General features: G+C 40.2%; 1 protein-coding gene across 3 annotated transcripts in view; it reads left to right on the top strand.

Annotated features, from left to right (window-relative positions):
• LOC105467735 (poly(A)-specific ribonuclease) overlaps positions 1-25,405 on the top strand; it is a 200,101-nt gene that overhangs the window by 75,223 nt on the left and 99,473 nt on the right. For all 3 annotated transcript variants that reach the window (XM_011717420.2, XM_011717416.2, XM_011717419.3), the window contains one exon: positions 1,278-1,352. In XM_011717420.2, coding sequence (XP_011715722.1) covers positions 1,278-1,352 — 75 coding nt within the window. The remainder of the gene's footprint in view (positions 1-1,277; positions 1,353-25,405) is intronic.

Below are 25,405 nucleotides of genomic sequence, written 5' to 3'. Positions count from 1 at the left end.
AGTGCTTGTATTTTAACGTTTAGAGTAAAAAGCAGATACAAAGTAGGCCTCCCATATAACTAACATCATTTTTCATTTTTTTAAAATTTAATTTAATTTTTTATTTTTTTAAAAATAAAAATGGGGTCTTGCCATGTAGCCCAGGCTGGCCTTGAACTCTTGGGCTCAAGTGATCCTCCTGCCTCGGACTCCCAGACTGCTGGAATTACAGGCATGAGCCACTGAGCCCGATGTATTTTTTCTTATCTTTATTTTAAATTGATATTTTAGAATAGTAGACTTTCACAGCAGAGCCTTCTACACTGATAATACGGCATACCATTTCTGAATGTAAATATTTAAAATAAGTCAGAACGAACATTAAGGCATACAAAGTTAATTTAAGTACTAACACTATTATTATTATTATTATTATTATTATTATTATTTGAGACAGAGTTTCGCTCTTGTTGCCCAGGCTAGAGTGCAATGGTGTGATCTCGGCTCACCTCAACCTCTGCCTCCCGGGTTCAAGCGATTCTCCTGCCTTAGCCTCCTGAGTAGCTGGGATTACAGGCACATGCCACCACGTCCAGCTAGTTTTGTATTTTTAGTAGAGATGGGGTTTCTCCATGTTCGTCAAGCTGATCTCAAACTCCCGACCTCTGGTGATCCTCCCACCTCGGCCTCACAAAGTGCTGGGATTACAGGCATGAGTCACTGCGCCTGGCCTCTAACACTGTTTTCAACAAGATTATGTGTAAGCGTGGTGGTGTGTGCCTGTAGTCACAGCTACTTGGGACACTGGGGTGCGAGGATTGCTTGAACTAGGAGGCAGAGGTTGCAGTGAACTGAGATTGCGCCCCTGCACTCCAGCTTGGGCGACAGGGTGACACTCACCTGGGTCTCAAAAAAAAAGAAGTTGTGTTTTTGAACCTATTGGTCTCTGATTTTTGTTAGTGGTCTTGATAGGTAAATAAGTCTCCAATCCTGGTATTGCCCTGAATGATGACAAGCCCCAGGGTTTAATCTGGAAGGATCTTTCTATTGTGTTAAATTTCTAATCGCTTCTTTCCCACTGGTTTGTCTCTTCTCTTGAAGTTTTAACCTAAATAACTGCTGTGGTAGCCTTTAAACAGGCTAACTCTCTATAGTGCTGAGATTTTGATCATGTTTTAAATAAGCACCTTCTCTCTCTTTAAAGATAGACTATACTGAAATATATAAGATATGCGCATTAAATCTGATAGCTCTCCACATGGACAAATACTCACTTTATTTTTAATTTGCGATTGCAGGTAACATTCAGATATCCTGGATTGATGACACATCAGCATTTGTTTCCCTTAGCCAGCCCGAGCAAGTAAAGATTGGTAAGTGTTTTGGATTTCTGTTTTGTGTATTAAATACAGTGAGAGGTTGCCCTCCTGCTGCCCGCTTAATTTAAAAGCTGTGGGCTCAGTCAGCTTACACTCATTGCTGCCTGGTTTTTGAGATTGTCTCTGAAATAAATGAAATAATTAGTAAGTATCATGTATGGATGAGAAAATAAGACAAATCTTTTGATTCATTAGGTACACTACAAAGTATATTTTTTTATTTACCTCCATTCTGTTCCTTTCTCGTTCTTGTTGCACTTTTTCTAAAGTGAGTTGCAGATTTACTTTGAGAATGAGAAGTACCTATAGTAAATTAATACTTACATTGACCTGTTCATCTCTGTACTTCCCCCATTTGTTTATACATATTTGAGATTTATTCACTCCATTAAACTCGTATCAAATACTTGTTTCTGTTGTTGTTGTTGTTGTTTGAGACAGAGTCTCGCTCTGTCGCCTAGGCTGGAGTGCAGTGGCGCAATCTTGGCTCACTGCAAACTCTGTTTCTTGGGTTCAAGAATTTCTCCTGCCTCAGCCTCCCGAGTAGCTGGGATTACAGGTGTGCAACATGACACCTGGCTAATTTTTGTATTTTTAGTAGAGACGGAGTTTCACAATGTTGGCCAGTTTGGTCTTGAACCCCTGACCTCAGATGATCCACCCACCTCAGCCTTTCACAGTGCTGGGATTACAGGCATGAGCCACTATGCCCAGCCTTGTTTTACAAACAAACAAACTGAATATTTTGTTTGCTTTTAAAATATGGTTCTAGGCTGGGCACGGTGGCTCTCGCTTGTAATCCCAGCACTTGGGGAGGCCGAGGCAGGCGGATCATCTGAGGTCAGGAGTTCGAGACCAGCCTGGCAAATAAGGTGAAACCCCATCTCTACTAAATATGCAAAAATTAGCTGGGCGTGGTGGCATGCACCTGTAATCCCAGCTACTTGGAAGGCTGAGGCAGGAGAATTGCTTGAACCTAGGAGTTGGGGGTTGCAGTGAGCCAACATCCATGCCCACTGCACTCTAGCCTGGGCGACAGAGTGAGGCCCTGTCTCAATAAAAACAAACAAACAAACAAATAAATAAATAAAAGAGTTCTAAAAAGATGGGGCACCCTGTTTCTTGTAGGATCCTAAATAATTTTGATATTAACCATCAATTAAATGTTTTGTTTTCTTAAGATGGAAAGTTTTTGAATAAAATATTGATGAAAGTGTGTATTGTTGGCCGGGCGCGGTGGCTTATGCCTGTAATCCTAGCACTTTGGGAGGCTGAGGCGGGCGGATCACGAGGTCAGAAGATCAAGACCATCCTGGCTAACACGGTGAAACCTCGTCTCTACAAAAAAAAAAAATACAAAAAAAAATTAGCCAGGTGTGGTGGCGGGCACCTGTAGTCTCAGCTACTCGGGAGGCTGAGGCAGGAGAATGGTGTGAACCTGGGAAACGGAGCTTGCAGTGAGCTGAGATCGTGCCACTGCAGTCCAGCCTGGGCGACAGAGCGAGACTCTGTCTCAAAAAAAAGAAAATATGTATTGTTAAGCTACATATTCAAACAAATTTCAAGTACCATGCTGCTTTGATAATGTAAAAGATGTGAAAAATTTAAGTGATATGTTTGTTTTTTACTTTAACAAAATGCCGCACGGTAAAACTATATAATTCTGATAGAACTGTTGAGTAATTATATATGAAAATTTCTGCAGATACACAAATTCAGATCACAGTATTTTGGTATTTTTCTTTCACTATCTGACTATCGCAGGAATCCAGGCCGTGTTGTAGAGGGGAAAAACTTAGGCTTTTGGAATCATACTGCAACATCACTTACAGTTGTGTGACCTTGGGTGCCTTATTTAACGTTGATGAACTTCTGCTTATCTGTGTAAACTGAGCATAATAGTATGGACTTTAGTGTTATTGTGAGGATTCCATGAGATTGAGTAAATGAACCTTGGCATGGTTTTGAGCTTTTATTATGGCTGTTTAATAGCAGATTTCAGTGCGGAATGTACTTCAGGAGCATCAGACACCAGGGATAGTGGTGGATGCAGGGTGTGATGTGGCTTGTTAAATATTTTAATTTTTGCATAGAGATTTTTTCTGTGATCCATTTCCCCACCATCCTTAGAAAGATGGTTTAGAGAGAATCCAGAGGGATTGAATTATTAGAAAGCTCAAGATAACTTCAGGTGGGGGTGGGGACCTTGAGGTTACAGTTATGGTGAGGCTTCAACGTGGCTGTAAGAAGACTGAGTTCAAAGTCCTGACCTGCAATCTAATCCAGCCTCCTCTGCTCACTGTATACTCTTCAGCTCCTTTGCTGGCCACATTCAGTGACATTGAAGCTGTGCAGCGGGATAAACGGAGTTTCACAGACTGACACGGGGACTAACTTTGGCTCCACCACTTGTCAGCCACGTGTCTTTGGGCAGGTTATGTAAACCCTTAAAGCCGCAGGTTCCGTGTTTGTAAGAGGGAGATAATAGTTACTTTGCATGATTGTTGTGAGGATGAAATGAGATCATGGATATTAAGTTTCCAGCAAAGAGCCCCGTACTACACAATCAGTGCTTTACCAGTGGTAGGTAATTATTAAAATAGCTGCTTGGCCTCCCTTGCTGTGAACAGTGTGTAAGAGTGCTTTGAAGTCTGTAAAACCTGAGTTAGTAGCATTTATTTGAAAATTCAAGCATGATTCCTTTTTTATGTGTGTGGGATGTCAAAGTTTCTTTTCAAATTCCTGGTATACCATCATATCTGATGTCAAGTAACAGTTGCTCTCCTTTACTACTGGACGATTCTTGAAACAGTAGCTTTTAAGCTAAGTATTTTATTCCATGGTAACTCTAATCAGGGAGCTACATTTCAGAATCATGTGTAGCCACAGAAGCGCTCTATTGTCTGATTGCTCATTGCGTTGGTTTCCTGAGGGCAATGTTGGGTCCCTCTTGTTCAGCCCTGAGTCCTCTCTCGTGCCTGACACACACTGCAGCATGAGGAAATAAATGTGTGTTTGAATAGGGGATATGGGGAATAGGCCAAGATGAAATTGTGATATTTTACCTTTTTTCCTCCTAGGTTAAGTAGATCCCTGTTCTCTTGATACATGCAGCTTTGCTAGTAAAGTCTAATTTTCTGCTATAGTCTCTTTTTATGCAAAAGGCAACTCTTAACAAAATGCTTGGCAGTTTGAGCATGTTGTGCCTCTGACAACATTTCCTTTGCCAGAAGAAGCCAATCTTTTCTGCAGTCATCACCTCCCACCAGAATCTGGCCCCTCCTCTTTTCTCCCCTCCCCTCTTCCTTTTTTCAGATGGGGTCTCTTCTTTTGCCCAGGCGAGAGTGGAGTGGCATGAACTTGGCTCACTGCAACCTCCACCTCCTGGGTTCAGGCAATTCTTGTGACTCAGCCTCCCAAATAGCTGGGATTATAAGCATGCACCACAACACTGGCTAATTTTTGTATTTTTTGTAGAGATGGGGTTTTGCTATGTTGGCCAGGCTGGTCTCGAACTCCTGGCCTCAAGTGATCCGCCCATCTCAGCCTCCGAAAGCTCTGGGATTACAGGCATGAGCCACTGCACCCGGCCTCTTTGATGTTGTCTCTGGCTCTCTTTGTAGGGTACTGGACCTCATTCTCTGTGCTTTCATAGCATCTTGTATACCTTTTTGTATTGTTTTCACAGATAGACTGTAAACTCTTTGAGAGTAGGTACCATGTCTCAGTCACCATTGCGTTTTCAGTGCATAAAGTGGTAGTGTCTGACATTAGTAAGTAAATGTTGAATACTGAATTGCATAAATGATATTCATGGTATCGTGACTCGGAAATGCCTTTTTGCATGTGATGGATGTAACTAATGTCTCTGTTCTTTTGCTGTGATTTCTAAAATTATGCAGATGTTTCACTGAAAGACAATGTGAAATTTGTTCTTTATAATGGTGATTCTAATGATAAGAAGGACCCAGGGTATCTGATGTGCTGCAAATCCTGTTAATTTTGTTTTGTTTTGTTTTGTTTGAGACAAAGTCTCGCTCTGTCACCCAGGCTGGAGTGCAGTGGCACGATCTCAGCTCACTGCAACCTCCGCCTCCCAGGTTCAAGCGATTCTCCTGCCTTAGCCTCCCGAGTAGCTGGGACTACAAGTGCCTGCCACCATGCCCAGCTAATTTTTGTTTTGTATTTTTAGTAGAAACGGGGTTTTACCGTGTTAGACAGGATGGTCTCGAACGCCTGACCTCGTGATCCGCCCTCCTCGGCCTCCCAAAGTGCTGGGATTACAGGCATGAGCCACTGTGCCTGGCCCCTATTAATGTTATCTTAGACAAATTACTTATTCATTTCAGCGGAAACAGAGGGCCTCTTAGATCAATAATGTAACATTGAGAAAATCATTAAATGACTATTTATGTAGCAGCTTGTAATGGCTTCTTTGGCTCTGTTGCAGACTATTTCTGATTTACATTTAAGGAGTTGCTTCTTAACTGACACCTTTTTTTTTTCTTTGAGTATTATTCTAATCAAGATTTTTAAAGCCATTTTTGACTTTGTTTGGGAGACTGGGTTTCACTCTGTTGCCCATGCTGGAGTGTGGTGGCATGATTATAATTCACTGCAGCCTTAATCGAACTCCTGGGCTCAAGCAGTCCTCTTGCCTCAGCCTCTTGAGTAGCCAGGACTATAGGTATGCACTCACCACACCCTGCTAATTTTTTCAAAATTTTCTTGTAGAGATTGGGCCTTCCCATTTTGCTCAGCTGATCTTGAACTCTTGGCCTCAAACCATCCTCTCCCCTTGGGCTCCCAAGGTGCTGGGATTACAAGTGTGAGCCACTGTGCCTGGCCATTTTTGACATTTTGAGTATGAAAGTTCTCTTTTATAGGAAACCTTTTTATACTAATTACTAAAACCCTTCTCTTGAGTGCCATTTGGTTTCTGTTGCTTTTCATTTGCTGCTGCTGGGAAGCGGGTCCCTGCTGGCTTTGGGGTGTTTGGATAAGTGGTAACCCCTACAAGCTGTGCATTTAGCATTATTCCCCCTCTGGCTCTTCAGATGAAACAGTACATGGCCATTGTGGGACTTGATCCCATGGAAAGACCACTTATCTTCACCATGTGAGAATTTTTCTCAAAAGTAGTCAAGCAGGAAATCTTTTTTTGTTTTTGAAGACAGAGTCTTGCTCTGTCACCTAGGCTGGAGTGGAGTGGTGTGATCTCGGCTCACTGCAACCTCCACCTCCCAGGTTCAAGCAATTCTCCTGCCTCAGCCTCCTGAGTCGCTGGGATTACAGGGGACTGCCACCATGCCTGGCTAATTTTTGTATTTTTAATAGAGATGAGTTTTCACCATGTTGGTCAGGCTGGTCTTGAACTCCTGACCTCATGATCCACTCACCTCAGCCTCCCAAAGTGCTGGGATTACAGGCGTGAGCCAGCCTGGCCAGGAAATCATCTTTAACGGTCAAATCTGAATAGCTCATTTATATTTTGGATTTTTATATTTTTAATGTAGTTTTATTAAATTGGGGGGGAAGAGCTCAACAATATTTCAAATGTAGTAGAACTTTCTAGCCATACTCTCAATGTTTAGACATTGTTTTGAGCGTCTTTAAATGCATTGTAGGACATTGTCTCTCTGAATATAATTTTTATAGAAATGGCTTTAGAAAAAGAGCTTTTTCACATATTTTGAAAGCTAGAGATTGGAACACACACAGTAAATACCATAAGAAACTTTTTAAAAGTAGAAATTGATAAAGGCACTTTAGAAGAGGCAGGATCCCAACAGTTATTTTGTGTCATAAAAAGTTAACGCAGTAATTATAAATAAAATAAAAGCCCAAATTCAGGTAGTTGTATGAATTCCTGATATCCTGCCTTCGAAGCTTTTTCAGGATGATTGTTGGGATGAGGGAAGATACTTGGCTTTGCCTCAGTCTAAATTATTGAGTGTGCTTATGTTAAATTATATTTTTAAAAAGCACAGCTTTTGATTATGCTGAATAGATAAATATTAGAATTGTAGAGACAACTCTTTCAGGGTGATTGTTCAGCCTTGAATTTGCTAAAAGGCTGCTTATAACTTTGAACTTTACCTGTGCTTTTTATTATCCTTTTGATGTTTGCAAAATCTGTAGTGATAACTGGTTTTTATTCGTGATATTACTCATTTGTGTCTCATTTTCCCTTGTTGATTCCAGCCAGCTGTTACCAATTTTGTTGATCTCTCTCAAGAACTAGCTTTTGGCTGTGTTCGTTTTTCTGTATTGTTTGATGATGTCTATTTTGTTGGTTTCTGGTTTTTTTTTTCCTTTTACTTGCTTGGATTTAATTTGCTCTTCTTTTTCCAGTTTCTTGAGCTAGAACCGTATGTGATTGGTTCTTCTTTTCTTCTTTTTTCTAAATTCTTTTTAAAAATTATAAGCCTGGCGTCCTTGAGGTTGTTCGCAGGTCAACATATTAATATCTTACTGATTAACCAGTGATTGATCAGAGGTTGTGCTGAAACGCCTTGAGCCAGTAAAACTTGAACCCTTTGCCAGCTAAATTAAGGAACAGACTCAACATTCAAGCAGTTTACAAGTCTTCCCCAATGTTTACTTTTGTCTGGACCTTCTGGTCCTCTGTGGGTGCATAGGCCTCATGGTCAGCTAGCAATGTGTACATAGCTAAGACTCTGCAAGTCATTGACATGAACCATTTTCCTTTTCTAATAGAAGCATTTAAAGCTATAAATTATCCTCTACGTACTGCTTTAGTTGTATGTTAACTGTTTATTAGTATGTTTTCAATATCATTAAGTTGGAAAAGTTTTGTGATTTCTTCTTTGATCCTGGATTATTTAGAAATGCGTTGTTTCATTTCCAAATGCTTAGGATTTTCTTAGATTTCTTGTTACTAATTTATAATTTCATTCTGTTGTGACTAAAGGTTTCAATAGGATTTCAGTCCTTTTAAATTTACTAAAATTTCCTTCATAGTCAAGCATAAGGTCTGTCTTGCTGAATATACTGTGTGCACTTAAAAGAACATCAATATCAGTTAGTATTATTCATACATCCTATGTCTTTTTTTGGTGTTTTTCTTTGAGACAGAGTCTGGCTCTGTCACCCAGGCCAGAGTACAGTGGTATGATCTCAGCTCACTGTAACCTCCACCTCCTGGGCTCAAGCCCTCCTTGCAGCTCAGCTTCCTGAGTACCTGGGACTACAGACGCATGCTAGGATGCCTGGCTAATTTTTGTATTTTTTTGTAGAGATGGAGTTTCACCATGTTGCCCAGGCTGACCTTGAACTCTTGAGCTCAAGCAATCCTCCCACCTCAGCCTCCCAAAGTGCCAGGATTACAGGCATGAGCCACCGTGCCCAGTCTTATTCTATATCTTTACTGATTTTTTTAGATTTAGTTGTTGTGTCAGTTTTTGAGAAGGGTTGTTAAAATCGCCTATGATTGTAGAATTGTCTGTTTACCCTTTTAATCTTGTCAGTTTTCATGTCATGTATTTTGTGACTGTATTATTGGGGGCATACATATTTAAGATTGTGTTGTCTTTCTGATAAACTGGCGTCTTTATAAAATGTCCTCCTTTATCTTTTGTAATACTATTATTTTTAAGTCTACCTTATCTGATATTATTATAATCACTTCATCCTCCTTGTACTTTTTATATTTGCCTGGTATATTCTTTTATTATTATTATTTTTCTTTTTGATACGGAGTCTTATTCTGTTGCCCAGGCTGGAGTGCAGTGGTGCGATCTCGGCTCACTGCAACCTCCACCTCCTGGGTTCAAGTGATTCTTCTGCCTCAGCCTCCCGAGTAGCTGAGATTACAGGCGTGTGCCACCATGCCCAGCTAATTTTTGTATTTTTAGTAGAGACAGGGTTTTGCCATGTTGCCCAGGCTGGTCTCAAGTGACCCACCCGTCTTGACCTCCCAAAGTGCTGAGATTACAGGTGTGAGCCGCCACACCCAGCCAACCTGGCATTTTCTTTCTATTTATTCTAGACCTATCTGTGTATACACAGAGTGAGTCTCTTGTAGACAGTGTATAGCTGGGTTTTGCTTTTTTTTTTTTTTTTTTTTTTTTGAGCTGGAGTCTTGCTCTGTTGCCCAGGCTAGAGTACAATGGCATGATCTTGGCTCACTGCAACCTCCGCCTGCCGGGTTCACGCGATTCTCCTGCCTCTGCCTCCCAAGTAGCTGGGATTACAGGCATGCGCCACCATGCCCGGCTAATTTTGTATTTTTAGTAGAGATGGGGTTTCTCCATGTTGGTCAGGCAGGTCTTGAACTCCCAACCTCAGGTGATCTGCCTGCCTCGGCCTCCCAAAGTGCTGGGATTACAGGCGTGAGCCACCGCGCCCGGTGACTCTGACATTTAATTGGAGTATTTAGTCCAATTTAATGTCCTTATTGGTATGGTTAGGTCTGTCATTTTAAAATTTGCTTTTTGTTTGCTTTCTCTGTGTTTTGTTCTTTTGTGTACCTCGTTTTCTGCCTTCTTTTGGATTATTTGAGTTTTTTAAAAGAATTCCATTTAAATTTCTCTATTGGCTGTTTTTGTTTTATCTTTTTGCATTATTTTTAGTGGTTGCTTTACAGATTTCAGTATCTATCCATAACTTTTAACAATCTTCTCAGAGTTCATATTATACCATTTCACATAGAGTGTAGAGACCTTACAATTGTATAGGTTCATTTACAACCATTCCTTGTAGTCTTTTAGGTTTTAATTGGGCATATGTATTACATCTGCCTTCATTGTAAATCCCACAAAGTGGTGTTATAATTTTACTTTAAACACTATATGTATTTTAAGAAATAAGGAGAAAAAAATATTTACTCAGATATTTACGATTTTCAGTGTTCCTCATTCATTCCTGAAGATCCACATTTCTTTTTTGGTATCCTTTTCTTTTAGCTTTGTGAACTTTCTTCAGTATTTCTTGTATCGATGGTTTGGTTGGCAACTGAGTATCTAATTTTTTTCTTTATCTGAAAATGTCTGTATTTTACCTTTATTCACGTAGGATATTTTCATTGGATATAGAATTCTGGGTTTTTCTTTCAGCGTTTTGAAGCTGTAGTTCCACTGTCTTCTGGCCTCTTAAGATGAGATGTTTGTGTCATTTGAATTGTCATTTTCCTGTATATAATGTGTTAATTTTCTCTGGTTATTTTCAAGATTTTCTATTTACCATTGGTTTTAGCAGTTTGAATATGATGTACATAGACATAGCTTTCTTTGCAATTATCCTGTTGGGGTTGGCTGAACTTATTGAGTCTATAAATTTATAGTTTTCACCAGATTTGGGAAATTTTAAGACTTTATTCAAATACTCTGTGTTCCATATTCTCTTTCTTCTCCTCTGAGACTCCAGTTACCCACATGTAGGAGATCTTTTGATGTTTTGGTATTTCCTAATGCTCTGTTCCTTTTTTCTATGTTCATTTCTTTGTCTTCTTCATGTTATATAATTTTTATCAATCCACAGGCTCACTGACTCTTTCCTCTGACATCATTTTTCTGTTATTAAGCCCATCCAGTGAATTTTTTATTGCATATATTATATATTTTAGTTATGTATTTTCATTCGGTTTATTTTTTCTGTTTCTCTGTAGAGAGTTTCTTTTATTTCATTTGGAGCCTATGTTTCTGTTTTCATTCTTTTTTTTTCTTTTTTTAATTTTTTGAGTTCCTGGCCACTTAGTCTGTATTTCTTTACCTCATTGAACATAGTTATAATAGGTTGTTTAAAGTCCTTGTCTACTGTCTGTGGTGGTACACATTTTTATTCCCAGCTACTAGGGAGGCTATGGTGGAAGGATTGCTTGAGCCCAGTTCGAGGCTGTAATGAGCTATAATTGCACCACTCCATTCCAGCCTGAGAGGTAGAGCAAGACCCTATCTCTTAAAAAAGTTAAAAAAGAAGAAAAAAGCCCAGGTGTGGTGGCTCATGAATGTAATCGTAGTACTTTTAGAGGCAAAGGAGGGAAGATGGCTGGAGCTCAGGAGTTTGAGACCAGCCTGGGCAACATAGTGAGACCCTGTCTCTACTAAAAATAAACAAAATTAGTCAGGCATGGTGGCGTGTTCCTGTAGTCCCAGCTACTTAGAAGGCTGAGGGGAGAGGATCCCCTGAGCTCGGGAGGTCAAGGTTGGATTGAGCCAAGATCACGCCACTGCACTCCAGCCTGGTGACAGAGCAAGACCCTGTCTCAAAAAAAAAGTCATTGTCTAATAATTCCAACATCTGCATCATCTGAGGATTGTTGATTCCTGTTGTTGGGATGGTTTCCCTTGAGAATGGGCCATGTTTTCCTGGTTATTTGTATATTGAGTAATTTGGAATGGTATCCTGGACATTGTGAATATTCTCTTGTGGAGACTGGATTTAGTTACATTCCTTAGAACAATGTTAATATTTGTATTTTAATTTCAGCGGGTAATTGGCCTGGTGTGGTGGCTCATGCCTGTAATCCCAGCACTTTGGGAGGCTGAGGTGGGTGGATCACTTGAGGTCAGGAATTCAAGACCAGCCTGGCCAGCATGGTAGAATCCTGTCTTTACTAAAAAATACAAAAATTAGCTGGACATGGTAGCACATACCTGTAGTCCCAGCTCCTCGGGAGGCTAAGGCAGGAGAATCACTTGAACCCAGGAGGCAGAGATTGCAGTGAGCCGAGATCGTACCACTGCACTCCAGCCTGGGCAACAGAGTGAGACTCCATCTCAAAAAATAAATAAATAAAACTAAAAAATAATTTCAGCAGGTAATTAGCTTTGTTAGACTCAAACTATAAACTTTTTCATGGCTGTGGTGGGTTGTGGCTCAGATCTTAGCTTAGATTGCTCCCAGTTTGCCACGTGCATGGTTTAGAGTCAACCAGAGACTTGGACTGGGTCTATATACCAATATGAGTTTCTTCTTCTCTGGCTTCCTATTTTCCAGAATTCCTTCCTCACTCTCTATTGCCCCTGTTTGCCCCTAAGCTTCTTCCCTAAGGACTTCCTTACCTGTGATTTTTTAAAAAGTTATTTAGTTTCATGACAAACCCTGCATGTAGCATTCAAAACCTGTGCTTTAAAAAAAAAAAAAAAAAAAAGATGTTTTGCCATGATACCCAGGCTGGTCTCAAACCCCCGAGATCAAGCGATCCAATTGCCTCAGCCTCCCCAAAGTGGTAGGATTACAGGCATGAGCCACTGTGTTTGGCCGAAATCTGTGCTTTTTAATTGTAACCCTTATGGCATCTATTTTTTTGTTTGTTTGTTTTTTCAAGATGGAATCTTGCCCTGTCACCCAGGCTGGAGTGCAGTGGCACATTCACAGCTCACTGCAGCCTCGACCTCCTGGGCTCAAGCAGTCCTCCTGCCTCAGCTTCCTGAGTAGCTGGGACTACAGGTGTACACCACCATACCCAGCTAATATTTTATTTAGAGACAAGGATTTGCCATGTTGCCCAGGCTGGTCTTCACTTCCTGGGCTTAAGCCACCTGCCTGCCTCAGCCTTCAGCTGTCTGCCTGCCTCAGCCTCCTAAAATGTTGGAATTACAGGTGTGAGCCACCGTGCCTGGCTGGCACCTGTTTTGTGATTTAGACCTTTTTTCCACATCACATTAGCATGCTTAAACTACCTCCTTCTGTTTATTTAATAACATTTTCAGAAAATCTAATGTAAATGCATCAAAAAGCATGCCTTTAACTGATTAAAGTGATTTAAGTTCATTTCCTTTCAGATATATATATGTATTATATCTGAAATACAATATATTGATATATATTTGACATACTGTCCAGACATAGTAGTGTCTTTACTTCTACCTTTGGTGCCTTTTATAGTTGGCCAGTATGTTACTGTTTATTTATTCTTGTCGTAGAGTGAATGCACAAAATATTCAAGAAACAACCAAAAAATGAGTATTTTTCCTATGCATGTTAATTTTCCTAATCTTAAACTGTATGTAGAATTGGTTTACAATAGTGATCTTGAATTCTAAATGTGGCAATAGATAAATGAGCCAAACTATGGCATGACTTTTAAAAATAAGATTTCTGTTAAATAAGCGTATTTTGGAGGGGGATGTATGATTTTTATTCTATACGTACAGGATCCTGGAAAGCATGTTCAGTTGTTCCTTCGTATCCATGGGAGATCGGTTCCAGGACTCCCTGCAGACTTCAAAATCCGGGCATGCTCAAGGCCTTGATATAAAATGCTATAATGTTTGCAAATAACCTATACATATCCTCCTGTATACTTAAAAACATCACTAGATTACTTATATGCCTAACGATGCAAATGCTATGTATGTAGTTGTTATATTGTGTATTGTTTAGGAAATAATGACAAGAAAAAAGTCTATGTGTTCAGTACAGACGCAGTTTTTCTCCCAAATATTTTCCGTCTGTGTTGGTTAAATCCACAGATGCGAAACCCACAGATATGGAGGGCTGACAGTATTTCTTTTTTAACAGGCAAGATTTTTACAACAGTGGCTTATAAAATACCTGTTTGCTATAGGAGAATCATTATTGGTAAGACATGTGAATGTATGTTTTGTATAGATACCTTCTGATTTGAAAACTTGTAAAAGCAACTGACTTGTTTTTCTCTGAATCACTTAAGTCATCAAAAGCACCATGGAAATGTTTAATAATACTGACTGAGAATATTATTGTTTTCTGATTCCCCTTATGTGTTCAATTTGGAGACTTAGCCGTCTTATGTATCTCTGCTACAAAATGTTCATCAGACAGATTTAAGAGCGTGACAATAACTTGGACTCTCCTTAATTAGCATTCTTTAGGGCATTAACTGGTATGAGAATAGAGCAAAAAGCTTCCTGACTGCCAGAGAAGGATTCCCAAGTCCTTGATATAATTATAGCATTAAAGCGGCTGTTGTGTCCTGTGGTAGTTAGAATGTAGCCAGGAGAAAGGGAGTACTTGTGCTCTGGAGACCGAAGTTTCATGTTCTGTTACATTGTTTCTTATCCATATTACTGGCACTTGATTTTTATGTTTTAGGGCAGCAGTCTTTGGCACCAGGGACTGGTTTTGTGAAAGACAGTTTTTCCACAGAGCTAGGCGGAAGCTGGGGTGGGGAATGGTTTCGGGATGATTCAAGCACATTACATTTATTGTGTGCTTTATTTCAGTTATTATTACATTGTAATATATAATGAAATAATTATACAACTCACCATAATGTAGAATCAGTAGGAACCCTGACCTTGTTTTCCCACAACTAGACAGTCCCATCTGGGGATGATGGGAGACAGTGACAGTTTATCAGGTATTAGATTCTGGGAGTGCACAACCTAGATTCCTCATATGTGCAATTTACTATAGGGCTCGTGTTCTTATGGGAATCTAATGCTGCCACTGATCTGACAGGATGCGGAGCTCAGGCAGTAATGCGAGCGATGGGGAGTGGCTGTAAAAACAGATGAAGCTTTGCTAGCTCACCTGCTGCTCATCTCCTGCTGCACAGCCTGGTTGTTTTAGGGCCTATGTTAGCTGGACCTAAGAATGTTTGCTTTATGATACGATATCAGAGTATTGAATAAATCTCTCTAATTTAATTGCGGTGCCACTTGTGAAAAATTACTTTCATTGTGCTCTCTCACCCCCTTCAAAAATTTGAAGTAAATCAATCTCATTGAAAATGTGAAAAAAGGCCAGGCACGGTGGCTGACACCTGTAATCCCAGCACTTTGGGAGGCCGAGGCAGGTGGATCACTTTATGCCAGGAGTTTGAGACCAGCCTGGCCAATATGGTAAAATCCTTTCTCTACTAACAATACAAAAATTAGCCAGGCATGGTGGCGCACACCTGTAGTCCCAGTTACTTGGGAGGCTGAGGCAGGAGAATTGCTTGTATCCGTGGGGCAGAGGTTGTAGTGAGCCGAGATCATGCCCTTGCACTCCAGCCTGGACGAGAGAGTGAGACTCTGTCTCCAAAAAAAAAAAAAAGTGAAAAATATTTGAAAATACAAAGAAAACAATTCAGCCATGATTTTACAACCTAGTAATGAAGTAAAATTTTGTATTTTCTGTCTGTTACTTTACGCTGTCTAGATGAGTATTTTCATATTATTTCCCCTTTAATTTTAGTTGACACATGATAATTGTACATATTTATGGGATTCAGAGTCATATTTCAATATATGTATACAGTATGTAATGATCAAATCATTAGCATATCCATCATCTTAAACATGTATTATATTTTTGTGTTGTGAACATTCAAACTTCTGTCTTCTAGCTTTTTGAAAATATACAATAAATTATAGTTAACCACATTCACCCTCCAGTGCTGCCAGAACATCAGAACACATTCCTCTTACCTAACTGTAATTTTGTAACCATTAACCAACCTCTCCCTATCCTCCCCTTCCCTCTATCCTTCCCCGCTTCTAATACCCACAATTATTCTCTCTACTTGAGCTCAAAGCTTTTCAGCTCCCACATACGAATCAGAACATACATTTGCCTTTCTATGCCTGCCATATTTTGCTTAACCTAATGTCCTCTAGGCTCATCCATGTTGCCCTAAATGACAGAATGTCATTCTTTTTTATGGCTGAATAGTATTACATTGTGTATATATACCACATTTTCTTTATCCACTCATCTGTTGATGAACATTTAGGTTGATTCCTTATCTTAGCTATTGTGAATAGTGCTGCAGTAAACATGGGGGTGCAGGGTATGCCTTTGACTTTCTTTCCTTCAGATAAATTTCCACTAGTGGGATTGCTGAATTGTATGGTAGTTCTGTTTCTCATTTTTTGAGGAACTTCCATGCTGTCTTTCATAGTAGCCATCCTAATTTTCCATCCTACCAACAGTGTGTGAGAGTTCCCATTTCTCTATATCATCATCAGTCTTTGTTATTTTTTGTCTTTTTTATACTAGTCATTCTAACTGGGTTGAGATGGTATCTCACTGTGGTTTTGATTCACATTTCCCTGATGATTTAGTGATGTTGAACATTTTCTTGTGTTTGTTGCCATTTGTATGTCTTCTTTTGAGAAATGCCTTTTCCGTTTCTTTGCCTACTTTTTAATTGGATCATGTGGGTTCTTTGCCATTGAATTGTCTGAGTTCTTGTATATTCTGAATATTAGTCCCTTGTTGGATAGTTTGCAAATATTTTCTCATATTCATCAGGTTGTTTTTCATTCTGTTGATTGTTTCTTTTGCTGTGCAGAAGCGTTTCAGTTTAATATAGTCTCATTTGTCTATTATTTTGTTGTTGCCTGTGCTTTGAAGTCTTAGCTATAAAATCTTTGAACCAATGTCCTTTAGCATTTGCCTAATGTTTTCTTCCAGTAGTTTTATAGTTTTGAGTCTTATGTTTAACATTTTTAATACTAATTAGGCTGAGACTTTAAATGCATTTTTGGATCTGCTTTTTTAATTAACATCATGTCATGAGCATTTCACATGTCATTTATTTATTTTTATTAGAAAAATTTAAAACTACATAGAATAGGAAAAAGTTGTTTAGTACCCTTCTCTTTATTAATAAAGATAATTGCTGATTCATATTTGATATTTATTTTTCAATTGTGTGTGTAGTATTTAAGTGTACGGTACATCTGTAGTATCAAGATTGCACAGCACACTTTAGAAAGCAGGTACCACTGTGCCTTATTTAGTGCCACGGTCATAATTCACTCTCTGGAAATATTTTAGGACTCTGGTCATAATAGGAGATGCAAAGCAGTGAGATTAATCTGCCAGTTTGCTCTTAGGCCACTGAGAAACTGAATATAAGGAAACATGCCTCTCTGATCCTTATTTCTGAGGCTTTTAATGTTTTGTTGTTGTTTTTGTCAGTAGATATAATGAAGCGGTTGATTAATATTAGCTGTTCTAGTCTTTGCATGTTGACATTGTTTTCTCATACATGATTCCTGTTCTCTACAAGTTCACGGTTTTAAAAAATGAAATCTGATTTTAGCAAATTTGAAATGTAAGTGAAATGTATTTGGAGGACTTTGTTATATAAATGGCTAATCCAGAATATAATATTATTTTGTAACAAAAATGCTACTGATAAATCTCTTAGGGTGATGGAACTATAGATGGATTTTATGTTCTTATGTTTTCTTCTATTTTCTGATTTTTCCATAGTGAATAATGTGTAATACAATTTTTAAATTTAAGACTAAAAAAGCATTACATGCTTTTTTGTTTTTTAAATAAGTAAAGAGGCACAGCAAAGAGAAACATCTTGCTTTTAAAACTCTTAATATGGCTAGCAGAGTACAGTAGTCCCTCCTCATCCATGGAGGATATATTCCGAGGCTCCAATCAAATGCCTGAAGGTGCAGATGTTATGAAAGCCTGTATGTACTCAGTTTTTCCTATACGTACATACCTATGATAAAGTTAAATTTATAAATTAGGCACAGGAAGAGATTAACAGTAATAACCAACAATAAAACAGAACATTTATAACAATATTCTTAATAAAAGCTATGTATATATCCTCTCTGTTTTTCTCAAAATATCTTATCATACTCTACGGCAGGAAACTGAAACTTTGGAAAGCAAAATCACAGATAAGGGGGAACTAACTGTAGCCCTTTTTTTGTTGCTGACTGTAATTATTTTATGGCATCTTTTTTTCTAATCATAAAATGTATAGCATTAGTTTCTCTGAATTTTCCATCAACTTTTTGGTTTAAATCTGCTATTCTGAAAAAGAATCTATTAAACATTTTTGATTTGTGATGTTTATTGATAATATTTCCACTGTTGAGTGTTTTTACAACCTGTCTTTTCTTAGAAAAGATGTAATTTGTGTATCCTGGAAAGAAGCCCAAATATCACTTTAATAGCAGAGTGAATGTCACTTCATTTTGTTTAGCAACGACACTAGCAAATGCTAGACCACTGGAGTGTTAGGTAACTTAAAATTAATGGTGGTGGTGACCTGAGCACCTCAGACCAGGGGTTTACCCACATCTCATCTAGTACTCACTAACATCTACGTTAGTGAGTACTTTCAGGTGATAAGATTGTAAAAAGTAAACATGACTTAAAATAGTTATTTAGCCCGGGTGCGATGGCTCACACCTGTAATCCCAGCACTTTGGGAGGCCGAGGCGGGCAGATCACCTGAGATCAGGAGGTTGAGACCAGCCTGACCAACATGGAGAAACCCTGTCTCTACTAAAAATACAAAATTAGCCAGGCGTGGTGGCGCACGCCTGTAATCCCACCTACTCGGGAGGCTGAGGCAGGAGAATCGCTTGAACCCAGGAGACGGAGGTTGCGGTGAGCCGAGATGGTACCACTGCACTCCAGCCTGGGCAACAAGAGTGAAACTCTGTCTCAAAAAAAAAAAATTTAGGAACGAAACTTTATATTGTGCAGTCCAGCTATTAATAGTAGGAATGCCTTTAATCCTTTCTGCATGTGAAATGGAGTGATGTGGGGAACTTCACAGAAACTTGTTTTCAGATTGCGTCAGAGGCCAAGGAGCAGCTGCTACTCTGCTATGTAAAGGAACATAGAAAGACACTGTCATATAAAAAAAACTGAAAATGAGATTTTTCCCATAAGTCCTTTTTTGATATTATGTAGATAATTTAGAGAGAAGAGAAACAAATGGACAGTAAGCCTCTTATTTCTTACTAATTTATCCTTGTGTAGTTTAGATACCATATGTTTATATGCCTAGTGTTCTTTGTAGTAACAACAGAATAATTAGGAAGGTAGTTTGCAAGATTTTTTAAACAATGGCTTTCATTTGAAACCTGCAGTATTATTCTTTGTGTTAAGTATTTTCTTTTTCTTTTTCTTTTTTTTTTTTTTTTTTGAGACAGGGTCTTACTCCGGTTGCCCAGGCTGGAGTGCAGTGGCGCAATCTTGGGTCACAGCAGCCTTGACCTCCCGGGCTCAGATTACCCTCCCACCTCAGCCTTCTGAGTAGCTGGAACTACAGGAACATGCCACCATGCCTAATTTTTTGTATTTTTAGGAGAGATGGGGTTTCACCATGTTGCCCAGGCTGGTCTTGAACACCTGGACACAACCAGTTTGCCTGCCTCAGCCTCCTAAAGTGCTGAGATTACAGGCATGATCCACCATGCTTGGCCAGTATTTGCCTTTGTACTGTTGAAGGACTGAGGGACTGAATTTAGATGTGGTAGATGAAATAATCGGCTTTCCATTCAAGAAATCAGTGTCTTGTGGTGCAGACAGGCGTGTAGACAACCAGTGCATCAGTGGCCACTGAGTGTTGTGATAAAGGGAAGTTGCTGGGGAGAGAGAACTGGCTCAAACTGGCAGGAAGATGCAGAAGAGGGTCACCGGGGAAGGTTTCTGGAGGAGATGATGGTGATGGCTGTGCTTGCCCTCCCGTCCTGAGTTGGAGTTGCTTAGTAGAGGAAGGCTGAGAAACCTGTGGTGGATTGTGGGACCAGTACATCCTTTGGCATGACTGAAACAGAGGGCACGTGGAGTGGAGCAGCTGTGGGGCAGGGGGGAGCTAGAACGTGGAAACACGGATTTTATTTGATTTGTTAAAAATCAGAGTTTGAATCTTGTCCCTTGTATAAACTTTGCTCTCATGTTGGTTGGGGGGATGTATTTATTCTTGATTAAAGCAAGTTTTATATTTTAATTTAATTTTATTTTTTAAGACAGGATCTCACTCTGACAGGGTCAAGCTGGAGTACAGCGGTACAATCATAGCTCACTCCTGCCTCGAACTCCTGGACTTAAGCGATCCTCCTGCCTTAGCCTCCCAAGTAGCTGGGAGTATAGGTGCATGCAACCAAGCCTGCCTTTTTTTTTTTTTTTTTTTTTTTTGAAAAGAAATGGGATCTTTCTTTACACTCTTTCCCATATGTGTAGGGTGGCATGGTAGCACAAAGTCAAAAGTAGATGAAAGTGATAGATGTACCCAAACAGTTTCTATGTATTTTTAAGCGTGTAGAAGGTTAGTCTTTGCATGTACTCTAGTTCACAACCTTTTCTAAGAGGCTGAGGCCAAATTGAATTTATCTGGGAAGTTGCCACATCTATAAATGCTACATAGGGTAATAAATGGGCCATTGGCTTCCAAGAATCAGTGACAGTGCACTTCAGTTCTTAATTTAGAGTTCATGAAAATTATCCCTTGACAAACAAGATTGCAAAAAAAGGAAACCCTATTAGATGGATTCATCTTTTTTTTTTTTTGAGACGGAGTCTTGTGCTGTCACTTAGGCTAGAGTGTGGTGGTGTGATCTCGCCTCACTGCAACCTGTGCCTTCCTGCCACCTCTGCCTCCTGGATTCTAGCAATTCTCCTGCCTCAGCCTAACCGAGTAACTAGGACTACAGGCACTAACCACCACTCCTGGCTAATTTTTGTATTTTTTTTATATAAACGGGGTTTCCCTTTGTTGGCCAGGCTGGTCTCGAACTCCAAGTGATCAGCCTGCCTCAGCCTCCCAAAGTGCTGGGATTACAGGCATGAGACACCGTGCCTGGCCTACCTTTTGACAAATGTAAACTGTTGTTTCCACAAATGATGTGGGAGTGAGTCAAGGTGGGGAATGGATGAATGAATGCATGAATGAATGAATGAATGAATACAGATAACAAGTGTTTTTGTCTTCAGAAGAAGAGGCAGTATCAGTGTTTCCCACCCAGTAGACTTGGCTTCTCGGCATGGGGACTATGTCTTAGTCATTGTTCTCCATCCTTGGCATTTGGGATGGTGCTGGCACAGAGCTGGAGAGGGCTTTGAGGAGAGGTCTTGGTACAGTCCTTGGGAAGGGGCCAATTCTGGGATAGCCAAGAAGAGAGAGGAGCAAGGCACCCAACAGAGTGATGAACGAAGGCGGAAGTTTACGACAGTGTTTACCCAGTGAGGGTTGCACTCCCTCACTGGGTTGTGAAGTCATCTGAGTGAGTGGTGACCAGCATTTTTAATAAAATGGAAGAAGTTAAAAAATGTCAGTGTGTCTTATATAATAAAGATAGGTTTTTTTTCTTAATGTAATCTTTTTTTTCAGGGTTAGTTCTGTATGTACAGATGTACGTGTGTGTACTGAGTTATAATGCACATAGATTTCTCGTTGAGCGTTATGGTAAACAAAGTTTGAACTCAGGCAGTTCAGGAGAAGCATAGATTAAAGTCCTCATTTAAAGAAGAATTATTCTTTTCCAGGTGTGCAAAGCACAGTGGCAGGTGTTGGTGGGGTGGAGGGAAGCAGAGGTAACTGGCAGAGCTCTTCCTCCTCAGGTGCTGCCTCTCTCTAGAGCAGCCTCGGGCTCGGGATTCCTGTGGACAACTTCAGGAAGAAATGCTCATTCCTTCACCCTGTGGTCTCCACAGGTCTGGAGGAGACTTCTGTGCTGCTCTACAAGAGAAGGATGTCGTGATTAAAGCACAGTCCTCTCTCCATCCACCTTGCTTGGCTCCCCTTGAGGAAGCAGGATGAATAGCTTACCTGATGAGCAGAATCTGGAAGAGTCTGACACCCAAGGGCCATTTGACAAGTGGATGGGGCCACTGCATTGAAGAAGGCAGGCCTGGAAACCAGCTGCTGGGGTCTCTTCTGGAAGCTGAGATTAAGGAATCATTTAGAGTTTAGAGGCCACTTGCAGCTGTCATGATGGGGTCTTGTGGTCTGAATTTCTGGATTTCTGTAGGGATGGCATCACCTATAGGAGGAAGCCCCATTTGGACCTCACACCCAAGATCCATCTCCAGCACAGTCTACCAAGGAGTCCCATGCTTCAGCGGAACAGGAAGGCGATGCCGAGTCCTCATGGGCTCCATAAGAGGATGATAGTCCTCGTTAGAACCATCAGAGGACGATACTCCCTACCTGCGAACAAGTACCAGTGGGAGATATGGTTGGGCCACTGTCTGATACTTTATTGCTGCACCATCACATTTGGACTTTGTAAACAGCAGAGAACCTTTTGCACAACCAGGGGAATGGATGTGACTCTGATGACACGATAAGGAATTTCTTTCATAGGGCGCAGCGGGCTCCAATGTCAGAGGGCTGAGAGACTGGGAGTGGCTGCAGTGTGCCCAGAAGTGGAGCAGTAGCCAGTAGTGACCTATAGTTAAAGTGTTTTCTATTCCGTGACTGATCTGTGAGGGTGTTTAGTTGCTACTGACATTGTTCGGATTTTATGGAAACTACATTTTCAACTTTGCCACCCATCTGGGTTACAAAACTTGAAATGCTCCAGATGTAACTTTGTGTCTTAATTCCTTTTCACCAACCAGAAGGTGGTGCTGTCGTGCTGGCAACCAATCCACCTTTCCAACTTCAAGTAAAACTTACTGAAATGCTTATTCATGCTAAGTAATGTGGACAGACTTAGCATTCGGATTCAACAGTGTATCTCTCCTGCAGTTGTGCGGAAGCCTTCAGAGTTCAGAGCTGGAGAAGCCTGGCACACGGACCTTGGTTAGGCACTTGCTTAGGGCCAGTTTTGCACCGAGGGTGAAGTGACACTCTTATAGGAGTCAGGGTGAAGATGTCTGCTGAGTGCTGCTTGATCTGTGTCCAGTCTTCCATGAAACAGTTAAAGAATTGTGACTAGAGATGAGAGAAGTCTCTGTAAAGAGAAAACTTTTTTTCCCTCGTTTCTTACGGGGAAAGATCTGTACCTAGAGGAAAACTCATGAATCCAGTTTATAAGACATACTTATAAAGTAATCATTAGTAATTATTTAAAGTAATTAATTGAATACTCAACTAGTTGAAGTACCCAAACAATCTCTCGGGTTATGTTAGCCACTTGAAGGAAATAAAATTTAAATAAAATTATTTTATTTAAAAATAAAATGGTGTTTGATGTAACCTCTCTGAGTCCTTAGCTCAAGAGGTTAAAGTGGAGAAGAGAAAATTCATTTTACCAGGCTGGGGAGAATTCAGTGAGGTAATGAAGGTAAAGTTCTCGACATAGTGCCTGGCATTAGCTGCTTGGTAAATGTTCATTTTCCACCCCCCACATCACTGTATTCAGGAATCCAGACAATTAAAATATCACAAAGTCAATTTTGTAAAAAAGATGTATTGCTGCATCATGGAGACTGTGAGTGTAAAGGTCTTGGTGTTTGTATGTATGACTGGCTTGCAAAATGACAGCGTGTCCCTCAGGTAGGGCCATGTTTGTTGCTCTAAGTGACTTGCAGGTCTTCTCCTGTCTGTACCTTTTAAACGAGACAAAAGCTGCTGGCAGAATGATTTTTAGTTGTCTTTCCTTTTCTTTCCCATGACTTCCTACAGCTGGATTGCCATTTTAATTAATCTCTTATCAGTGCAGTCAGGGGTCTCCTTTGGAGCCTCTTGCGGGGGTCCCACTTCAGCAGTTACTAGAGCAGCTTTCTGTTACCGAGGTTAACTTTTGAGTAGGTTCATAAGGAATGTGAGGATTCCATAGGCACAGGAGAAGTTTGCTGTAAGGTGAAGTTGTACTTGTTAGGGCTATGGATTTATTCTGACACTCAGTTTGGGCAGCTGGTTTGGGCATGGTTTTAAAAATACAGTCAGTCCTCATTATTCACAGATTCTGTATTTGTGAATTCAGATATTCACATTTTTTGTAACCCACAATTCAGTTTTCACGTGCTTTTGTGGTCATCCCCAGGGATATGCAGGTTGGGAAAATTTTGTATTGCCCAACGTGTGCTCCCAGCCAAAGCTGAAGGAGACCACATTCTGCCTTCCAGTTTCTGCTCTTGTGCTGTAAACATGGCTCCTTTTCACAGGCTTTTTGTGCCAGTTTTTTGTTTTGAATTTTTGTCCTTTTTATTAGTAATTTTGCTGTTGAAAATGACCCCAAAGCGTAGTATTAGAGGGATACCCAGTGTTCCTGAATGCAAGAAGGCTGTGAGGTGCCTTACAGAGAAAATACGTGTTAGATGAGCTTTGTTCACACATGAGTTATAGTGCTGTTGGCGATTAGTTCAGTGTTAATGAATCAACAATATATTCACTAAGATGTCTTTAAACAGAAACACACATAAAACAAGATAATCTATTGATCGGTTGATGAAAATGTGACCAGAAGCTTGTAGGACCCTAATCTTGTATTTCCCTAGAAACAATGACTCAGCATTTGCTAATTGAGCTTTCATGATATCAAAAAGAAAAAAATTATGACAGATTTTGTTTAAATATCATGATTGGCTTTATTTGCAGTTCTAGAATGGGACAACAACTCATTTTATAAAATAGAACGGGTGTTCCAATGAGCTGGGCAGAGGAGGTTGGTTTTATAGATAGAGAATGGTTGAAGAAAACACAAACAGAAAACAAAAAGCAGATTGGTCATTTCAGAGTTACTTTCCTTGTAAAGGTTAAAGCAGAGGGAACTCAATTTATCATGTCAGGTAAAACTGGCTTGTTTGGAGATTTAACTATTTACTCTCATTTGGATTCCCCACAAGGTCAGATAGAGAAATTAGTTTCAGCTTGATGACATGGAACTTTAACATGAGTGACTCCATTTCAGTTTGGGCTATTGGGCCTAGTTACAGGAGCTCAGTCCAAACCATTGACTTCTATACATTTTATTTAACAAAGAAGACTTTATAGAATATAGCTGCAAGACTGGAGTGTTTGTTGCTCTCTGCCTTCCTTTCTTCACCAGGGTGTTTGACCCAACACCGTTAGGAAGAGGATTTCTGGGCTGTCTACTTTTTATTTTTTATTTTTATTTATTTATTTATTTATTTATTTGAGACGGCGTCTCGTTCTGTTGCCCCGGCTGGAGTGCAGTGGCCGGATCTCAGCTCACTGCAAGCTCCGCCTCCCAGGTTTACGCCATTCTCCTGCCTCAGCCTCCCGAGTAGCTGGGACTACAGGTGCCCGCCACCTCGCCCGGCTAGTTTTTTGCATTTTTTTTAGTAGAGACGGGGTTTCACCGTGTTAGCCAGGATGGTCTCGATCTCCTGACCTCGTGATCCGCCCGTCTCGGCCTCCCAAAGTGCTGGGATTACAGGCTTGAGCCACCGCACCCGGCCTGTCTACTTTTAATTTGCTTTTAAAGGAGAGG

This window comes from Macaca nemestrina, chromosome 18 (genome assembly GCF_043159975.1).
Source record: "Macaca nemestrina isolate mMacNem1 chromosome 18, mMacNem.hap1, whole genome shotgun sequence".
Taxonomy (NCBI): domain Eukaryota; kingdom Metazoa; phylum Chordata; class Mammalia; order Primates; family Cercopithecidae; genus Macaca; species Macaca nemestrina.
Note: the sequence above shows the minus strand (reverse complement) of the source record. Positions and strands in the feature narration are given on the sequence as shown.